This window comes from Rhinoderma darwinii, chromosome 4 (genome assembly GCF_050947455.1).
Source record: "Rhinoderma darwinii isolate aRhiDar2 chromosome 4, aRhiDar2.hap1, whole genome shotgun sequence".
Taxonomy (NCBI): Eukaryota; Metazoa; Chordata; class Amphibia; order Anura; family Rhinodermatidae; genus Rhinoderma; species Rhinoderma darwinii.
In genome coordinates this window covers 117,123,829-117,142,862 of record NC_134690.1, presented here as the reverse complement: position 1 = coordinate 117,142,862, position 19,034 = coordinate 117,123,829, and the positions used below count along the sequence as shown (strand labels likewise).

General features: G+C 40.3%; 1 protein-coding gene across 1 annotated transcript in view; it reads right to left on the bottom strand.

Moving 5' to 3' along the window:
• MED12L (mediator complex subunit 12L) overlaps positions 1 to 19,034 on the bottom strand; it is a 507,362-nt gene that overhangs the window by 118,693 nt on the left and 369,635 nt on the right. Inside the window, exon 17 of the mRNA XM_075861497.1 lies at positions 7,785 to 7,932. Coding sequence (XP_075717612.1) covers positions 7,785 to 7,932 — 148 coding nt within the window. The remainder of the gene's footprint in view (positions 1 to 7,784; positions 7,933 to 19,034) is intronic.

Sequence of the window (19,034 nt, the reverse complement as noted above, 5' to 3'; positions counted from 1 at the left end):
CTCAACCTCTATGGTTACCGGCGAGACATATGCACAAAATAGGAAAACTTAAATAGTGCCAAGATATTCCGCAGCGCTTTACATTTAAAGGGAACATGTACAGACAATATCAGACATTACATAGTGGCAAACTAAATAACAAATCAAACAAGAGGAGTGAGGTCCCTACTCGCAAGAGCTTACAATCTATGAGGAAATTGAGAAAATTAAGGAGGTAAAAGTACTTGTTTTGTATAATTGTCCAGCCATCTTTTATAAAATAGGGTAATACTCATAAAGCTACATGAGCCAGTCACCAGCCAGTATCTGTGTATGACAGGCACGTAGTGCACTACGGTGCAAGTAGTGGGGGGGGGGGGATACTGCTGAATGAGGGGTTCAGATTCTGATGACTAATGTAATTGAGGGGGGGAGTATTTACTTTAGGGAATGTTATAGGCCTGTCTAAACAGAGGTGTTTTTAGGGCACGTATAAAACTGTGGATGTTGGGAACTAATCTGTCAGGGGAGCATATTCCAGAGGACTGGTGCAGCACGGGAAAAATCTTGGAGACAAAAGGGAGAGGTACGGATTATGGAGGATGTTAATCTAAGGTTGTTGGCAGAACCTAAAGCACGGGTAGGGTGGTAGACAGAGATAGGGGAGGTAATGTAACAAGGTGCAGCAATGTGGAGAGCTTTGTGGGGGAGACTAATACGTTTAAATTGTATTCTAAAGTGAGTGGGCAACTAGTGCAGAGACTGGCACACGGTAGAGGCATTGGGGCAGCAATTGGTAAAAAAAAATGGGCCTGGATGCTGCATACAGGACAGATTGGAGAGAGGAGAGTTTACTGAGGGGAAGACCAATTAGAGTTTAGGTTGTTTCCACAGTAAGAAAAGGGCGGATTCTGGAGACATGATTGACGTGCAGTTGGCTTGAGCGTGCAAGTGATTGACTATAAGGAGTAAAGGAAAGATCTGAACATAACCCCATAACAGCGGGCGTGCTGTCTATGAGTTATGGTAGTACCACACAATGAGATGGAGACATCAGGTTTAGGTAGGTTAGAAGATGTGAACACAAGAATCTGAATTTTTTAAAGAAACAATTTCAGATAGAGAGAGAACATGATGTTAGAGACAGCGAACAGACAATCACTGGTGTTTTGTATTAGAGCAGGGGTGATGTAACGAGAAGAGGTATATAATTGTGTGTCATCAGCGCAAAGAGGGTACTGGAAGCCAAATCTGCTGATGGTTTGTCCAATAGGGACTGTGTATGGAGTAAAGAGGCGCAGACCTAGAACTGATCCCTGAAGAACCCCAATAGCACCCAAAGAGGAGAAGAAGTAGAGCTAGTAAAATGATACAATGAATCTGCGATCAGAGAAGTATTAAGAAAAGAGATGTATCCTTAAGGCCAATAGAAGGGAGCATACTCAGTAAGAGTTGGTCTACAGTGTCAAATGTGAAAAGAGATCCAGAAGAATCGGTGGAGAGTTATTACTACTAGATTTAGCCATCAGGAAATAATTTGAGACTGCCGCAGTCTGTGTCAGGAGTTTTGGAACATTCGGGGCACTGCCGTGTCCAGGGCACTTTTGAGAATTTCATTGTAATGTTTGGCAGCCAGATTGGGACATGAGAGTTAAGAGATATTGCACAATGAGGGCTGTGGACTGTTCATCATTTGCTGAGTGTTAATGTAGATTTCTTTATGTGTGATTTGTAGGTATATCCTGAGAAGGCAGAGAATATTTGATAGTAAAGGAAAGCAGGTTGTGGTTAGAGAGCGGGAGAGGAAAGTTAATAAAGTCAGGAACTGAACAGAGCCAGAAGAAGACCAGGTCAAGTGAATGCCAATCTTCATGCATAGGAAAATTAGTAAATTGAGAAAGGCCTAGGGCTGAAGTTAAAGGTAGAAACTTGCAGATGAGGACATTGGGTTATCAATGGAGATGCCACTCAAAATGAGAGTTTTGTTTCACAAGATTGTAAATGAGGAAGCTAGGCAGCAAAGAAATCTAGGAACTGCTGGGGTGAACCAGGGGTGCAGTAGACAACCGGCATTTGCAGAGAGAATGGGCAGAAGAGTCTGAGGGTGTGGACCTCAGTGGAGGGGATTGTGAGTGAGGGTACCAAAGGAATACCCTGAAAAGTGCATTGAGGAAAAAATAAGTATACCTACTCCTCCATTCTGAATGATCTCAGGTCTGGGGGCATGAGAGAAGTGAAGACCATCATAGGACAGAGCAGCAGGGGAAGTAGTGTCAGACAAGTGTAGCCATGTTTCTGTAAGAGCCAGGAGGTTGAGAGAGTTAGAAAGAAATAAGTCAGGAATAAAGAGGAGTTTGTTACACATGAACTGAGAGTTCCAGAGCCCACAGTTAAGGCTATGTTCACATCTGCGTCAGGGCTCCGTTCCGACGTTCCGTCTGAGCTTTCGGTCGGAACGGAGCCCTGACTGACACAAACGGAAACCATAGGTTTCCAATTCCATCACCATTGATTTCAATGTTGACGGATCCTGTGCCAATGGTTTCCGTTTGTCTCAGTTGTGCAAGGGCTCCGTCGCTTTGACGGAATCAATACTGTAGTCGACTACGCTATTAATTCCGTCAAAACGACGGAACCCTTGCACAATGGAGACAAAAGGAAGCCATTGGCACGAGATCCATCACCATTGAAATCAATCGTGATGGAAACAGAAGCCTATGATTTCCGTTTGTGTCAGTCAGGGCTCCGTTCCGACGGAAAGCTCAGACGGAAAGTCGGAACGGAGCCCTGACGCAGATGTGAACGAAGTCTTAGCAGCAGAAGATGGAGGACCAGGGTTAGGAAAGATGTCCCCCGCAGCTAATAGCAGGAGAAAGGAGAGAGACTGCACATGGTTCAGTGATTTATGAGAGTGACTTTTGTGTTGAACAGTGGAACCAGATGGTTTAAGGTGATTGAGGAAAGTGAATGAGAGCTGTACATGAGTGAGGGCAGGAGACAGGGACTGATGTGGAATGAATCCACCAAAGTCATAAAGGAAAGCAAACAACAGCTACAATGAAGGCAGAGGTAGTGAACATGGTGTGTGTTCATGAGTGATGGCAGATAGAAAAACAATTAACTACAATAATGGAGCTGAAGACAAGTTTGTTTGTTTAGATCACATAGCATACTGTGCCTGTCTGTTGCCCTGTCTAACTGTCATATATAACTGTATCGACACTTTGACAATATTACTTTTCGCCCTCATGCCAGCCCAAGCACGAGTTCCTTCCCCTATGCTACAACCAAATTTATAGGGGAGTAGATGCTTAGATCTAGTCCTAATTTAGTTTAACTGGACACTAACTTTTCAAGCAATTTATGCTAATCTAATAGTATACCTGATATATATCAACTTTGTAATTTACTTACTGTTAAAATTTATCCATGCAAATTCTGTGTGATGTTACTGCCACTAGGTGTCTCCCTTCCTGTAATCTGATGGAGGAGGGAGCAGGGAGAAAGTCAGCAACACACATGCTGAATGTAAGTCTATGGTGCGGGGAGGGAGTGAGCAGGTGGAGGAAGCAGGAGCAGAGACAGAAAGACAAAGGCTGTTGGTAAGATTTCTATGTCACCCCAGTTCTGGATTCTCAGCTACACTTGTCTGTACTGCTGTATAATCCCCTCCATGCTGCAGCTTCTACATACGTGATAGATAGAGATAGGAGAGGGGAAAACTAAGCTAAATAATGCAGTATACAAGTCATATAATGGTCAGTAATGGTATTACTCCTCATCTATGCAGATATGACAGCTTAATCAGAAAGTCACCTGAAAAGGTAGGTACGTTTTAACTATTCATGAAATAAATGTGACACATGAGGTAGAAATACTATGCAGAGATAAACAAACAAACTAGCGGGTCTGGATGGATCATAAAACTTAAGGATGAAGGATCAAACAGTCTGACAAAAGTTATGGAGACAATTTCAGACCATTTAGAAATAGAGGGAATATATGCATATACCATAATTTAAACTTGCAGGGATGAAAGTGGAGGTTCAGCAAAGAGATGGTAAAATAGCAGGATTCTAATAGATTATATACCATGAATTAGACTTGTAGGAAGAGGGGTACTCCAGACTCCTGTTTATTACCCAGCTGCCATAAAGAGTATCTACTGAACTGGATCTGTATTACATGGTTACCCATTACCAACATTATGAACTAACAACTGACCTCCACACTTTATTAAATCTCATCATAAGTTTTATATCCCCTGATGCTGTGACTAGATTCACCGTTTGTGGTTATAGTGATTGACAGATGAAGCACCCAACCTCACTATAACTATACTGGGATACAATCTAGGATTATTTATCATATATACTGGTTCTGTAAAACTTGAATCTCAGTCATAGGAAAAAAAAAAAAAAAAACTGGTTGATTTGAATGTGTGTTTTTTATTTTGCTTAAAGGGAACCTGTCAAGTTAAGCATGCTTGATCTGCGGACAGCATGTTATAAAGCACAGGAAGCTGAGTGGAGTGATATATCGTTTTGTGGGGAAAAAATTCAATATAACTTGTAACTTATTGATGTAAACCTCTGCTCATTCCAGGCTTAGGAGTCCAAAGGGCAGTTCTACATAGTGATTGACAGCTATCTTTGTATTCACACTTAAATAGGGAAGACTGTCAATCATTGATTGAGACAGCCCATTGGACTCCTAAGCACAGATTGAGCAGAGGGTTAAATCAATAAATTTCCAGATATACTGAATCTTTTCCCACAAAAATATATATCAATTTGCTCAGCTACTCCTACTCTATAATATGCTGCCCACAGATTAGACTGCATTTTCAACGTGACAAGTTCCCTTTAATTTCAGAATGATCTATGATTCGTCACTGCTGAGTAGCGTAATATTATTACCGTCTTCAAACAAAGCATCTCAAGGAAACCAGCTCACCATAAAATTTATTCTGTTCTCTATGATGCCTGGTGCCTAATGTTCTGTAAATGAACCAGTGGGAAGGACATGTGAGACGTGACAGTCCAAAGATGGGTCATTATAGTTGCTCTGATGTAAGAGGAAAGCTAGGGGAGGTCTAGAACACCAGTACGTTTGATTCTCTGGCGAGAATATAATAGGTGATGGTTAAATTGGAAATATGGTAAATACCTGACAGGCCCTGAGGACAGAAATAGTAATGTAGTTAGTACTGTTTGTTACCTTTTTTGTATTTTATCATAAGTAAACATCTGTCTATTAAGCAGACAGATCTGAGGTTGTTCCATTCAAGATGAAATGACAAGTTAAGTGACCCATAGATTACATTTTGTCGGTGACAGCAATGATTTGTAAGTGGTTAATATGAACTTCGGTTACCTTTTATTTGTCCTGATCACTCAACAACCAGATGTGTATATTATGGTCTAGTATAAAACCAGGTAAAGGGTGTATACAAAACAGACTTTACTGACATGAACATCAGACATGTTTCAAAATTCACATGGAAGCCCTGTACCCTAGACCCCCTACCTAAATCAAGAACAGGTTCCAAAACCTTTCTATTGAAATCAATAAAAATAAAACCCCTACAAATCCTTTTATGAAATGCGGGACGTAAGTCCATTACGGGAAAGTCCTTTTTCTTTCATCCCTCAATACAAAGAAATCTATGTTGTGTTAGATGGAACGGTCACTAGTGCTTCAAGACAGCAGTGCTTGACACTGTTCTGCTATTCTATCTAAGGCTATGTTCACATCTGTGTCACAGATCTGGTCAAAAATTACGAAGAAAAGCATCACAAAAACTTGACCAAACCCATTAAAGTCAATAGGTCCGTCAGGTGCCATTGGTGTCCGACAGGTGATGGATCCACTACTGCCCTTATTTAAATTTTCTGTTCCTATGACAGAACAGAAAAACGGAAATAGCGACACAGATGTGAACATAGCCTAAGAAGTGTTTTCCATAATTGAGCAGTACTATACCCGCGCTTAATTATTCATATTCTAAACCTAACACCTGGACCCCCTGCAGTTCTACTGAACTGAACTTACAGAATATGTGAATTTATGGCGTTGTTAGTTTGGTTCAGTAGAGCCGCAGGGAAATGGTGGGTGGCAGTGTACAATACGCTCATCTGAATGAGGCCAAACAATGTCATTATATTGTTGTTTTATCAGTAACTTTACCCTTGAGCTAGTTCTTGTAAAATAGTATCAAGCCAAAATGTACATTTGACTGTAAGTAAACTTAGTGCTTGTTTATCGCCTCTGAAAGTTTGTTTCTGCCGCACACAATTTTATATTGTGTGGTTAATATACATTTCACCTTCTAGAACACAGGCAGCAGCTAAGATAATGGCCCCTAAGACAATATTTGCTGTTACCTCCAGCTTCACGTCACGTGGCCTTTATAAGCAACAACTCATACAAATCACTGAATTGCTGTCAGTATTCCTATTGTGTCATTTTTATTTATACAACTGCTTCTACAATCTCATCCTAGACAAGTCAATATTGTGTTGCCTATTTTCTGTGCAATATGCCGTCTAATGTTCTTTAGCATTGGATTTATGGCAGATATGGACAATTCTGACAAGTAATGACTGACTTAAAGAAAATATCAATTCACATTTACAGTAATGTCTGTGTGTCTCAGTTAAGACAGCAGTTGGGGAAGTTAATGTATTTGATATATAAAGCAGACAGGTATTGGTTATCTATGTGGAAGCGAAAGCTATTAAATGTCAGATTGTGGAGAGCACAGAGTTTAAAGATGGAGTCAGACATCAGTGCAAGTCGTCTATAGCCTAGGTTATCAACCTGTGGTAGGTGTACGTGTCTCTAGGGGGAACTCGTACTATCCTCATCCTGTGTTTTTAATAGATGCAGCACAGCGCAGGATGGTTTTATTACCATGATCCCACTCTTCCTCACAGTTAGCTTACATACCCTGCACTATATACCTCCTGTACTGAACATACTGTATATGTAGTATGTCATGCACATTGTATTATTACGAATTAACAAATATTTGTTTAGTATATGCCAGTAGTGCCATAATATATAGCAAAACTAGTAGATATTGAAGGCGTGAGTAATTGCCCCTTAAAGTACCGGTTAGGGGGTAAGATGAAGACTCACGCCTTATTTGAAAATAGGACTTTCAGAAGTCGGAGCCTTGTGTAAGGAAGGCCCCATGCACACGACCGTATTTTTCACCCATCGGTAAATACTGTCCGTAAATACTGATCTGTAGTCATCCATAAATCATATGCATATACAGAAGGGTGTCCGTAAATACATCCGTAATGCATCCGTATTTACGGATACACAAATAAAACAGGGAGGAATCTAGGGTAATTCTTTGGCGTCGCATAGCAATGCTTCCGTAATTATGGACGGCTACAGATGCACATCCTTAGCCGTCCGTAATTACGGAAGCGCCCATAAACTTCTATGGGAGTTTGTGCCGTAATTACGGATAAAAATGGACATGTTCTATCATTTCTACGGCACAGACACCTATCCGTAAAAATACGGAAAGGTGTCCGTAGCCCATAGAAATGAATGGGTCCGTAAGTACGGTCCGTAATTACGGATGAAAAATACGGTCGTGTGCATGGGGCCTTAGTGTTTTCATGAACTCCCCCACCCCCCATAATACCACCATCATGTGGAATGGAAATCGCAACATTGATGAATGTGCAAATGCCAACACGTGTTTCTTATTGACCTGTCCCCTTCTGATACTGACAGGGCTTCTTCTGATAGACGATGTTAATATATCCAATAAAAGGAGTTACCAGCAGATTCACTTGTGCCATTTGTATTGAGAATCTTGAGGAGATCTTTGGTAAGTTTCCGAAGCTGTCGTCTGGCCTCATCTCGCTCTCTCCCAACTCCATACAGAAGTATCATTCTCTGGTTACATTCATGACTTGATGACGCCTCCTATAAATTAAATAGAGGTACATTTGTGGAAGTTAACACATTAGTCACTTGGGCTTGTATAGTTATAGTCACACTATTGTCTATAGTTTATCGACTGTGGTATGCATCTAAAATAAGCCATAACATACAAGAAGAGGATTGGTCAGAAGTAGTAGTCCTGGAAATTGAAAAAGGTTAAAAAAGATTAGAAAAAAGGTTCTGCTTTTTTTCCCTAAGAAACAGCACCACTCTTTTCCATGGGCCAAGTCCGGTATTACAGCTCTACCCCCATCTTGTTAAATGAAGCTAAGTTGCAATACTATACACGGCTATGTAGAGGAGTGACGCTATTTCTGCAAAAAAATAAAAAGAAGCAGAACATTCATACTGAGGCTCTGTTCACATCTACGTCAGAGGCCGAACAAGAAAGCGCAACATTGGAAACCCTTTGGAAATCAATGGGTTCCGTTGGGCGCCGTTAATCTCTGTCAAGCAACAAAGACGGCGCTTCTGGGTTCTGTTCATATGACAAAGCAGAACAACAGAAAGCCAGAACGCAGATGTAAAGGAAGCCTAATTCATTCATTTCCGGTGGTCTAATCCCGCTATACAGGTGATTTTACTTTCACGCACATTGCAGATTAACATTATTTCTACGTTATTGTGTCCTGGAAAATTGGAACAGTGATCAGAGGGCAAGAAATAGTTTCAATATGTAATGGAAGCAAATCTAAAAATTTACTGAGTCTACGGTAAAAGGGCTTGAAAATTTTAAAGCGTTTTAGTCATGAAAAAGAAAATATGTAAAATTTTAATTTAACCCTTTTGCTGCTGGGGTAATTTGCACACTTTGGACATCATCAAAAAAATCATCTTATGACCCCCACATCCACTTATTTTTTTGTAAGTAGACACCTGGCACCTGGTAAACACCCTTGTAAAAAAAAAAAATCATGTTTGGAGCTAAAAGTCTGACCCAAGCCGGGCCGGAGATGCACAACATTTATACACGTTACTTATGCCAGTGTCTTTAAGTGCGTATCTTTACAAAATCATTACAACTGAAGAGACAAAAATCTCTGCGAACCAGATGCCAGTAAACATCCAAGTCACTGATTGAAAAATGGCCTAATTTGTTGCAGGGGGTGATTACAAGTGTAAACTGCATCTTCTCACCCCTGCAAAAAAAAAGAGCACATAAATGTGACCACATGTGTGAACACATATCCTCCGTAATTGGTAAGACAGGGTGATAACAGGAACAAAAGTTCCTGTTATCACTACCTTAGAATCACTGGAGACTGTACAGGGGTAGAAATGACACTAAGGGTATGTTCGCATGCACTATTTACGGACGTAATTCAGGCGTTTTACGCCTGGAATTACAGCCGAAAATACTGCTTGAAAGCGTCTGCAAACATCTGCCCATTCATTTGAATGGGTTTTAAGATGTACTGTGCAGACGGTCATTTTTTGTACGCGCCACTGTCAAAAGATGGCGCGTAAAAAAGACGCCCGCGTCAAAGAAGTGCATGTCACTTCTTGGGACGTAATTGGAGCCGTTTTCCATTGACTCCATAGAAAAACAGCTCCAATTATGTCCGTAATGGACGCTGCGAAAAATGCCTGCACATGCCATTACGTCTGAAATTCAGGAGCTGTTTTCTCCTGAAAACAGCTCCGTAATTTCAGCCGTAATGAACGTGCACGTGTGAACATACCCTTACAGGCTGTGTGTGACCTTTCTTCCTGCTCTCACTTCCAGCTTCCCCCTCCCATCCCTCTCGTACACAGAACCAGGAGCTAAACGTTTTCATCCTGGTTTCGAATTTCTAAAATTTCCTGCTTACATGAATATAGCACCTAGATAATTAAACCTGGTATCAACTGAAAACTAACATTCTGGGCTTTAATATAATACAGATATATTCTAATCTTTCAAGTCATCACATATTACATATGTCCTTGGTTCTATTATGCACCTTTTTCCAGTTCTCGGAATGCAGCCAGCAATATAGACAATAGATCTTTTTACTCTGACTGCTGTAGCTATGTCGAAAGATATATATGCGTGTATGTATGTATATATATATATATATATATATATATATATATATACTGTATAACTGAACTGTACATTAGTACATCTTGTATAGACTAGTGGAGAAATTCTACCTCCATGTTTATATAAATGTATGCCCCTTAACGTAGTCATAGCAACCAGAATGAATCCATTGTTTACATGTGTCAACTACATTCGGAGGAGTATAAAATGAAGCACAGTAAAAATAATTTTTATTTTACTTTTCTACATTATTTAATGCCTAAACAGTTTATTGAGTAGAACAAAAAAAGAATGTTCTTTCAGCGGACAAAAATCTCTCCATAAACACGCACACATGGATTGGGGCATTTGGGAGGTACCCTCATTGGAGGCAGGCATGAAACGATCGCAGTCACAGGGTGTGCAACTGCAACAGGGCCCAGAGGGGAAGGGGCTCGCACAGGGCCTGCCTTGGAGCCACATTGGGTGGTCTGTGCCGTGGCGTATACAAAGTATTGAGGCCGACTGGTGTCAGGATGTTATATGTGACATAGCAGACAACGTTCTGATGATGGACATTGTGTTCTGCGTCACATATAATGTCCTGATGCTGTTCGGTATCAGGGCCTTGTGCGGCACAGATGGGTCCTGATGTGGCAACCTGGGGGGATCCAAGACGGGCTCCCTGCAGACAAGAGAATATGCTCTTTTTTTCTGGGGGTCTATGTTCTGGGGAGGGCCCCAGAAAAGGGGCCAAACATCGAAATCAGCAATTATTCGATACGCCCTTTACTGGAAGGATACAGCAACATGAATCTAATGGGTATAGGCAGCTTAAGGCCTCGTCTGTAGAGAGAGACTTTCTATGTTAGAAAATTGATCTGATTCTTGTGAAAGTGGAGAAAGTCGTTATCTTACATAAAGGAAGTTTCACCCATCTGCAGATCCGGGTCGGTTGGTCCAGAGAGAGAGTGTGGATAATAAGTTTACAGTAGCTCCGGCTACTACAGTAAATACATTATAAATTCTTGTTAATCTTTCTTTAGATTGTCAAATGGCTTATTTAAGATAACAATTAGTGGACTACAGGTAAGATCTGCATTTAAAACAAGTCAGAAGTCATATAAATGGGTCAATAAAAGGGCACCAGGCAACGGAATATATTAGTAACACATAAACCAGTTATTACTAGGCTATTTGTAGTACGTTTTCTTGATACCATTAAACTTGGCTTAGCACTTCTTAAGGGTTATCCAGAGAATGTTTAACCCCTTAAAGCCCTAGCCATTTTTTATTTTCGTTTTTCACTCACCGTCTTCCAAGAGCCAGAACTTTTTTATTTGTAAGTCAATGGAGCGGTATGGAGGCTTATTTTGTTGCGGGAGGAGTTGTAGTTTTTATGGCACCATATAATGTACTGGGAAAGTTAAAAAAAATAATTTGTGGGGTGAAATTGGAAAAAACTCCAATTCCCCCTTTGTTTTTTGGGTTTAGTTTTTACGCCTTTCACCGTGCGTTAAAAACGTCAACTTAACTTTATTCTGCTGGTAAATACGATTATGGCGATACTAAATTTTTATAGTTTTTATTATCTTTTAGTACTTTTACAAAGAAAAAACGATTAAAAAAAAAATTGTTTTGTGTCGCAATATTCTGAGAGCCATAACTTTTTTTTTTTCGGCGATTAAACAGTGTGAGGTCCTATTTTTTGCGGGTCCAGCTGTGGTTTTTATTGGTCAAATTGTTGAATTGTACGCAATATGAAAGCATGTAAAGCCACCATAAGGTCAGTTTAGAATTCTTGCTCACATGAGTAAATGTCAGTGAAAGTGTTAGCAAAGGCAAATCAAAGGTTCACAAAACCATTTTATAAGTTGTGCTTAATAAGCAATAAAATGTGATGTAATCTTTAAAAATCTATTACTGGATTGAAGGATATTGCACAACACTTGCAGAGTTATTTTATCTGTCTTGTTGCTGTTGGTGCAAATATTTTATATGAAACAGCTTTCATACGAGAAGTGATTGAAAAAAAGGATTTCCTGTTAAAAAGATTAAATCGGGGGCACCTTGTTATTTAGGGATCGCCTCCTGCCACATCTTTTTTCCAGTTTCTCTAAAAAATAATGTATACAGAATGATGAATGATCTATATAGCTAGAGGTGATTATTCATTATAAATAACGGAGCACATATAGTGCAAACAGTATATATATATATATATATATATATATATATATATATATCAAATTGTCTCTATGGGTTGCTCACATTAAGGGAATCTTTGTTTACACATCCAGTTCAAGAAATGGGAACTAAGTAATTCAATATTTCTTTATACACTCCTCAACATTGAAATTGCAACACCAAGAAGGGTGTAAGGCCGTAAGTTTATGCAAATCGAGGAAGTAGCAGGTGTCGCTAAGATCGGCATATGATCAGATTTTCAAGTACCTAGCTGCAATTATAGCTGCAATCTGTGGCATGTGGAAGTGGGATAAAAGCCAGATTCAAAACAATGTTTTTTGGCCACATGAAACCTCAAAAATCGGATCAAGTGGTGTGGGATGATTGTGCGATGCCTCCTGTTTGTTGACGTGCCAGTTATCGCCACTTGTCACAATGAAAGGGACAGAATCCTTGAACTGAGATGCCTTGGTTTATCACTCCAGCAGATTGCTGCGCGCCTAGGCCGAGATGTCAGCACAGTTCAACATTGCCTGTCCTGGAGGCTGGGAGAACAACAACGCATGGGAATGACAGCAAGGGGTGCGCAGAGGCGAACCTCTGTACCAACGGATCGTCTGATTGGAAGTATGGCACATAGTGAGCAATTCTGTACTGCAAGTGAAATTTGATGTCACATCCCAAAACTAGGGTGGCAACCAGTGTCGACACAAACCATCAGAAGGTGTTTGCATAACATTGGGCTACACGCCAGACGTTCAGCTACAGGTGTTCCATTGACCACACGCCACTGCTCTCGAAGGCTATCATGGTGCTCAACAAGACGGCAATGTAGGCTGGAATGGAGGTCTATCCTCTTCAGCAATGAGTCATGCTTTTGTCTCAGACACAATGACAACTGGAGATTGGTCTGGAGAACATGTGGGCAATGACATAAAGAGGCCTTCACAAGTAAACATCACACCGGTCCTACTCCTGGGGGTTATGGTGTGGGGTGGCATAAAGTACGGTAGCTGGACCCTTCTATTCTTTATTTCAGGTACACGGGTACCTGAACAGCTCAACATTACACTGATTTGGACATGGAACCAGTGGTTTGGCCATTTCTCCAAAGTGTCCCAGAAGCCGTTTTTCAACAGGACAACGCCAGGCCGCATGTTGCTTGTGTTACTATGAGCAGCCTGCGTGGTTTAAATGTGCTACCATGGCCTGCTGCATCTCCGAACTTGTCTCCCATGGAGCACATCTAGGACGTCATTAGTCGGCAATTGCAAAGGGAGCTGCCAGCAGCCAATCTTGATTATTTGCTTGCCAAAGTGCATTCAGTTTCGCATAATATTCCTCAGAAAACCATTAATAACCTCATTGATAACATGCCAAGGCGTGTAATTGCGTGTATTTCTGCATGTGGCGCTCATACCCAATACTGAATAAATCAAGATGTTTGGAATATTTTGTTTCCATTTTATTTATCGTTTGCATATCATTAACATATCTATCAATCCTGTGATTTCCACGATTCCAAAACTTTTCCTTTTTGGTGTTGCAATATCAATGTTGAGGAGTGTAATTATACTACTATACTCATTTGAAGGGATTTTCTGAGAATAACAGACATAAAATCTAATGGCGGAAGGAATAGTACAATAGGGATATTACAGCCGTTTATCAAGCTTGAGTAGCATGTGGATGTTGTCGGATACTTATTTTTATGGATGTCAATCAAACTTTTCAGAAAAGTCAAATTGGTTGGAGGTCGGCAGCTAGGATCATCACTGATCTTAAAATAGATGAGGCTGTGATCTTGCGTCGGGGTTTAAATTGTGAAAATTGCTGCCAAATGGCACGGTTTTGCTGCAATTTGCAACATGAATAGCATTTAAACCATGCTGTGGGATCCCAGTCTTACAGAAGCCAACTGTTGTCAATTGACTACACATCTTTAAAAGAGGACTTGACAGCTCTCCTGAAATGTCTTATTTTAGTAAATACTTATATTCCCTATGAAATAACAATGCTGGAGCACCATTTCTTAGAACTCTGCAATATGCTTTTCTTCTGTTATTCCACTTGGAAATGCCAGCAATGATTGGACAGTGTCAGACTGTTTAGGAACATGCCCCATTGGTAATACCCAGTGGTTAATGTATTCATACATTTCCAGGAGGAACAACAGAGGAACAGCACAATGAAGAGATTTCTAAGAAAATGTGCTCCAGCATTGTTATTTAGAGGGGAATATAAGTATTTACTAAGACAGCTATGTCAGGAGAGCTGACAGGTCCTCTAAGTTTTTGTCATTTTAATTTCATTTCAGAGATGACTGCATGTGAGTGTAAACTTTTTCCACTGAAAACAGGGACCTACTCTGAAAATCAGTGTTTTTAAGTCCCAGCAGCAGACCCAGCAGCAGAACCCCAATAATTGCCAATCCAATAACCCTTGTAAGTTTCAAGCACCATTGTGTAATTTGACTATGGTGGTATGATCTGTAGTATACACTTTATAGATACTATAGTATAATGGAAAATGAACAGAACACCAATGCCATTTATTAAGTGGTAGCTTTTCATTTTGGAACAATAATAATTAGAAAACGGACTTCCTAATGCTTTCAAGACGACCATATACATCAATATTTATATAAACAGGGGATTACCGTATAAATGGATATTTGCTTAGTTTAATTACTGTTTCAGAGTCAACTTCTACAGCTTAAGTATGTAAACAAAGTAGAATCGCATCTGCCATTGACTGTTCTGTAGCCTAGGGCGTAATTTTATAATAAAGTATTGTGCACTTCTCTTTACGTGCCTAGAACTGAGGAGCAGAAAGAACTTATACTGCAACCTTCAAACAATGTGCATACATTCTAATAAAGATGACTATGCCAGTGCGTTGCCATTACATCCAAGTAAGTTCGAGGAAGGCCACCATCACATACAAAACGATCGCCTGTTTATTGTGTCACATTATATGATGGAATAATACATGTCATTGTCTAAACCAGTATGTTAGGTGTTACTGATTTACCAACACTAGCATGATTAGATTTATCACATACAGAGTAATCAGACGCCACTGCTGCTATTACTACCCTATGGTATCTGTAGGGATTATTTACTACATAATATTGAGAAAGAATGCACCATCTGGCAGTATTCTAAATAAAATACAGTCTTTATTAGAATGCTATGACTATGTCCTTTATCGGACCTTAAACAAGTAAGTAGATCATTGCTAGAGATGTGTGTTCTAAAAAATTTTGGAAGTTTATTTGGAAGAGAGCTGGATCCATCTATTTTTTGTATTATCTATGTGCTCTATAGGAGCAATGCATCTGCAGAAGGTCTACCTTCTTTGTGTATCAAGACAGGTGACTTGATTTCAATCTCTTAGGCTCCATGCACACGAACGTGCTTTTGCGGCCGCAATTCCCCCAAAAATCCATAGGAGAATTGCAGCCCCATTCATTTCTATGGGCCCATGCACACGATCTTGTTTTCCCCGGTCCGTGGATGGCCCAGGAGCCTGGACCGCAGAAAGAACGGACATGTCTTATTACGGCCATGTTCTGCGGTCCAGGCTCATGGAAAATAATTGACGCGGCCATGTGCACCGCCCGCGATATGAAGGCGGCTCACGGGGGACACTCCGTGGCCAGCCGACCTGAAAATCACGGCCGAGCAGATGGCTACAGTCATGTGCATGAGGCCTTAGTTATAATTTATTTTGGCAAAAGTTTTTCCGAGGTCATATTAGGGTGAAAAGTCCCTACTAAATGCTTTTATCTTGTGGAGATACAACCAATTGCTTATTAAGCTGCACTGATGTTTTAGGGTACTGGTGATTTGCTTCTGCTAAAATACTTTCATTGATACTTTACTTATGTGAACAAGAGTTAAAAAGCTCAATTTAAAAATAAGATTTTGGCTGGCGGTCTCGCCAATTGTCATTGGATTCATTAACAATCTAATTTATATGGGCCAGACAGATCCTCACCTGAGGAAACAAAATAGATACTCCTGGAAATATCTGCGATCCTTGATCCCTTTCTGTTTGTTGTTAGGACAGCAAGACTGGATCTGAACACAGTGAGGAATAAAAAGCTTCTCCAAAAAGGCTTTCTACCTGGCTCCGGCTGGGATCTAGACCCTTTTTTGCCTTCCTCAAAAAATGCACAAGAATGTTCTGTCATAATGACATTACATAGTTACATATAGTTACATAGTTAGTACGGCTGAAAAAAGACACATGTCCAAGGGACGAGAAAAGGGAAGAAAAAATTTCTACACATAGTAGCTAATATTTTTTTGTTCTAGGAAATTATCAAACCCTTTTTTAAAGCCATCTACTGTCCCTGCTGTGACCAGCTCCTGTGGTAGGCTATTCCATAGATTCACAGTTCTCACGGTAAAGAAGCCTTGTCGCCTCTGCAGCTTGAACCTTTTTTTCTCCAGATGGAGGGAGTGCCCCCTTGTTTTTTGAGGAGGTTTTACAAGGAACAGGATTTCACCATATTTTTTGTATGTGCCATTAATATATTTATATAAGTTAATCATGTCCCCCCTTAGTCGTCTTTTTTCAAGGCTAAATAGGTTTAATTCTTTCAATCTTTCCTCATAACTTAAATTCTCCATGCCCCTAATTAGCTTCGTTGCTCTTCTTTGTATTTTTTCCAACTCCAGGGCATACTTTCTATGAACTGGAGCCCAGAACTGAACTGCATATTCTAGATGAGGCCTCACTAATGCTTTGTAAAGTGGCAATATTACATCCCTGTCCCGTGAGTCCATGCCTCTTTTAATACACGACAATATCCTGCTGGCCTTTGAAGCAGCTGATTGACACTGCATGCTGTTATTGAGTTTATGATTTACAAGTACACCCAGATCCTTCTCAACAAGTGAATCCGCCAGTATAGCTCCCCCTAGGACATATGATGCATGCAGGTTGTTGGTACCCAGATGCATAACTTTACATTTATCTACATTAAACTTCATCTGCCAAGTGGACGCCCAAACACTTAGTTTGTTTAAATCTGCCTGTAATTCATGAACATCTTCCATAGACTGAACTATATTACATAGCTTGGTGTCATCTGCAAAAATAGAAATAGTGCTATTAATCCCATCTTCTATATCATTAATAAATAAGTTGAATAATAGTGGTCCCAGCACTGAACCCTGGGGTACACCACTTATTACCGGGGACCATTCAGAGTAGGAATCATTGACCACAACTCTCTGGATACGGTCCTTGAGCCAATTCTCAATCCAATTACAAACTATATTTTCTAAACCTATAGTCCTTAATTTACCCATTAGGCGTCTATGGGGGACAGTGTCAAATGCCTTTGCAAAGTCCAAAAACACTAAATCCACAGCGGCCCCTCTGTCTAGACTTCTGCTCACCAATTCATAAAAACAGATTAGGTTAGTTTGACAACTTCTGTCCTTAGTAAAACCGTGCTGGCTGTCACTTATAATGCTATTTATTGTCACATAATCCTGTATATAGTCCCTCAATAGCCCCTCAAACATTTTCCCCACGATGGATGTTAAGCTTACTGGTCTATAATTACCCGGGGAAGACCTAGAGCCCTTTTTGAAAATAGGCACCACATTTGCGCTGCGACAGTCCCTTGGCACTATACCAGTCACTAGAGATTCTCTGAATATTATGAAAAGGGGGACAGAAATAACTGAACTAAGCTCTTTAAGAATTCTAGGGTGTAACCCATCTGGTCCCGGGGCCTTGTGCACATTTATTTTATTTAATTTAGCTTGGACCATATCTACATTCATCCAATTCAGTATATCAACTGATATATTAACAGCACTGGCACCGGCTACATCAGCTGCTCTTTCTTCAGTTGTATATACAGAGCTAAAGAACCCATTTAGTAACTCTGCCTTCTCTTGATCTCCTGTGATCAACTCCCTATTACCATTATCTAGGGGTCCTACATGTTCAGACCTTGGCTTTTTAGCATTTATATACTTGAAGAATTTTTGGGGATTTGTTTTACTATCCTTGGCCACCTGCCTTTCATTTTGTATTTTTGCTAATTTTATTACATTTTTACAGATTTTATTAAGCTCTTTATATTTTACAAAGGCTACAGCTGTACCCTTAGATTTGTATTTTTTAAATGCCCTTTTTTTGTCGTGTATTGCCCCTTTCACAGAAGGTGTAAGCCATGTGGGGTTTAATTTGACATGCCTTTCAACATTGTGAGATCAACAAAATATTAAGTTCTACAATTAGAAAATGTACTTTGACTTTCAGAAATGTGACAGGGACAACAGGTAACCCTTCACCTGCATGGTCGGTACGAATTTTGAAAAAAGAGAAGCGTGGCCAAAACGGAATGCAGATAGTGCAGTGGAAGTACTCTGCTGCAGAAAGCTGCTTCCTGTCCAGAAACAAAGCTACCTAAACCTCATCCCTTTCCCTGAAATCTGTTAGTCACATGCTCTAATCATAGGAATTGGTATTTATCGCTAGAATATGCCACCGATGTGCAATCATTCGGAGTCCGACCACTGAGATTCCCACTAATCTCTAGAATGAAGTGACAGCTGCACTAGGAATGCCCTGTGTGACTTGGTCTCCACTCCGCTTTTTCTTGACGGTCGTGTACATTATTATTATATCCGGAAACGGTCAAGCAGAGCTGACACGAAAATAAGTGGCATGAAGAGTTGTTGTCCCTTCGATTGAAAAATGATAGCATATTAAAGTAATATGCCACTAATGTCTTTGATAAGACATTTGTGGCCCTCTAGCCTCATAAATTCCGCTAGCTGAGGACTTCGCTCAGAACTGACTGCCGCTAGTTTCCGACTTGACTCAGACGTGAGTCCTCAAGCATTTTTTGTTATTGGTT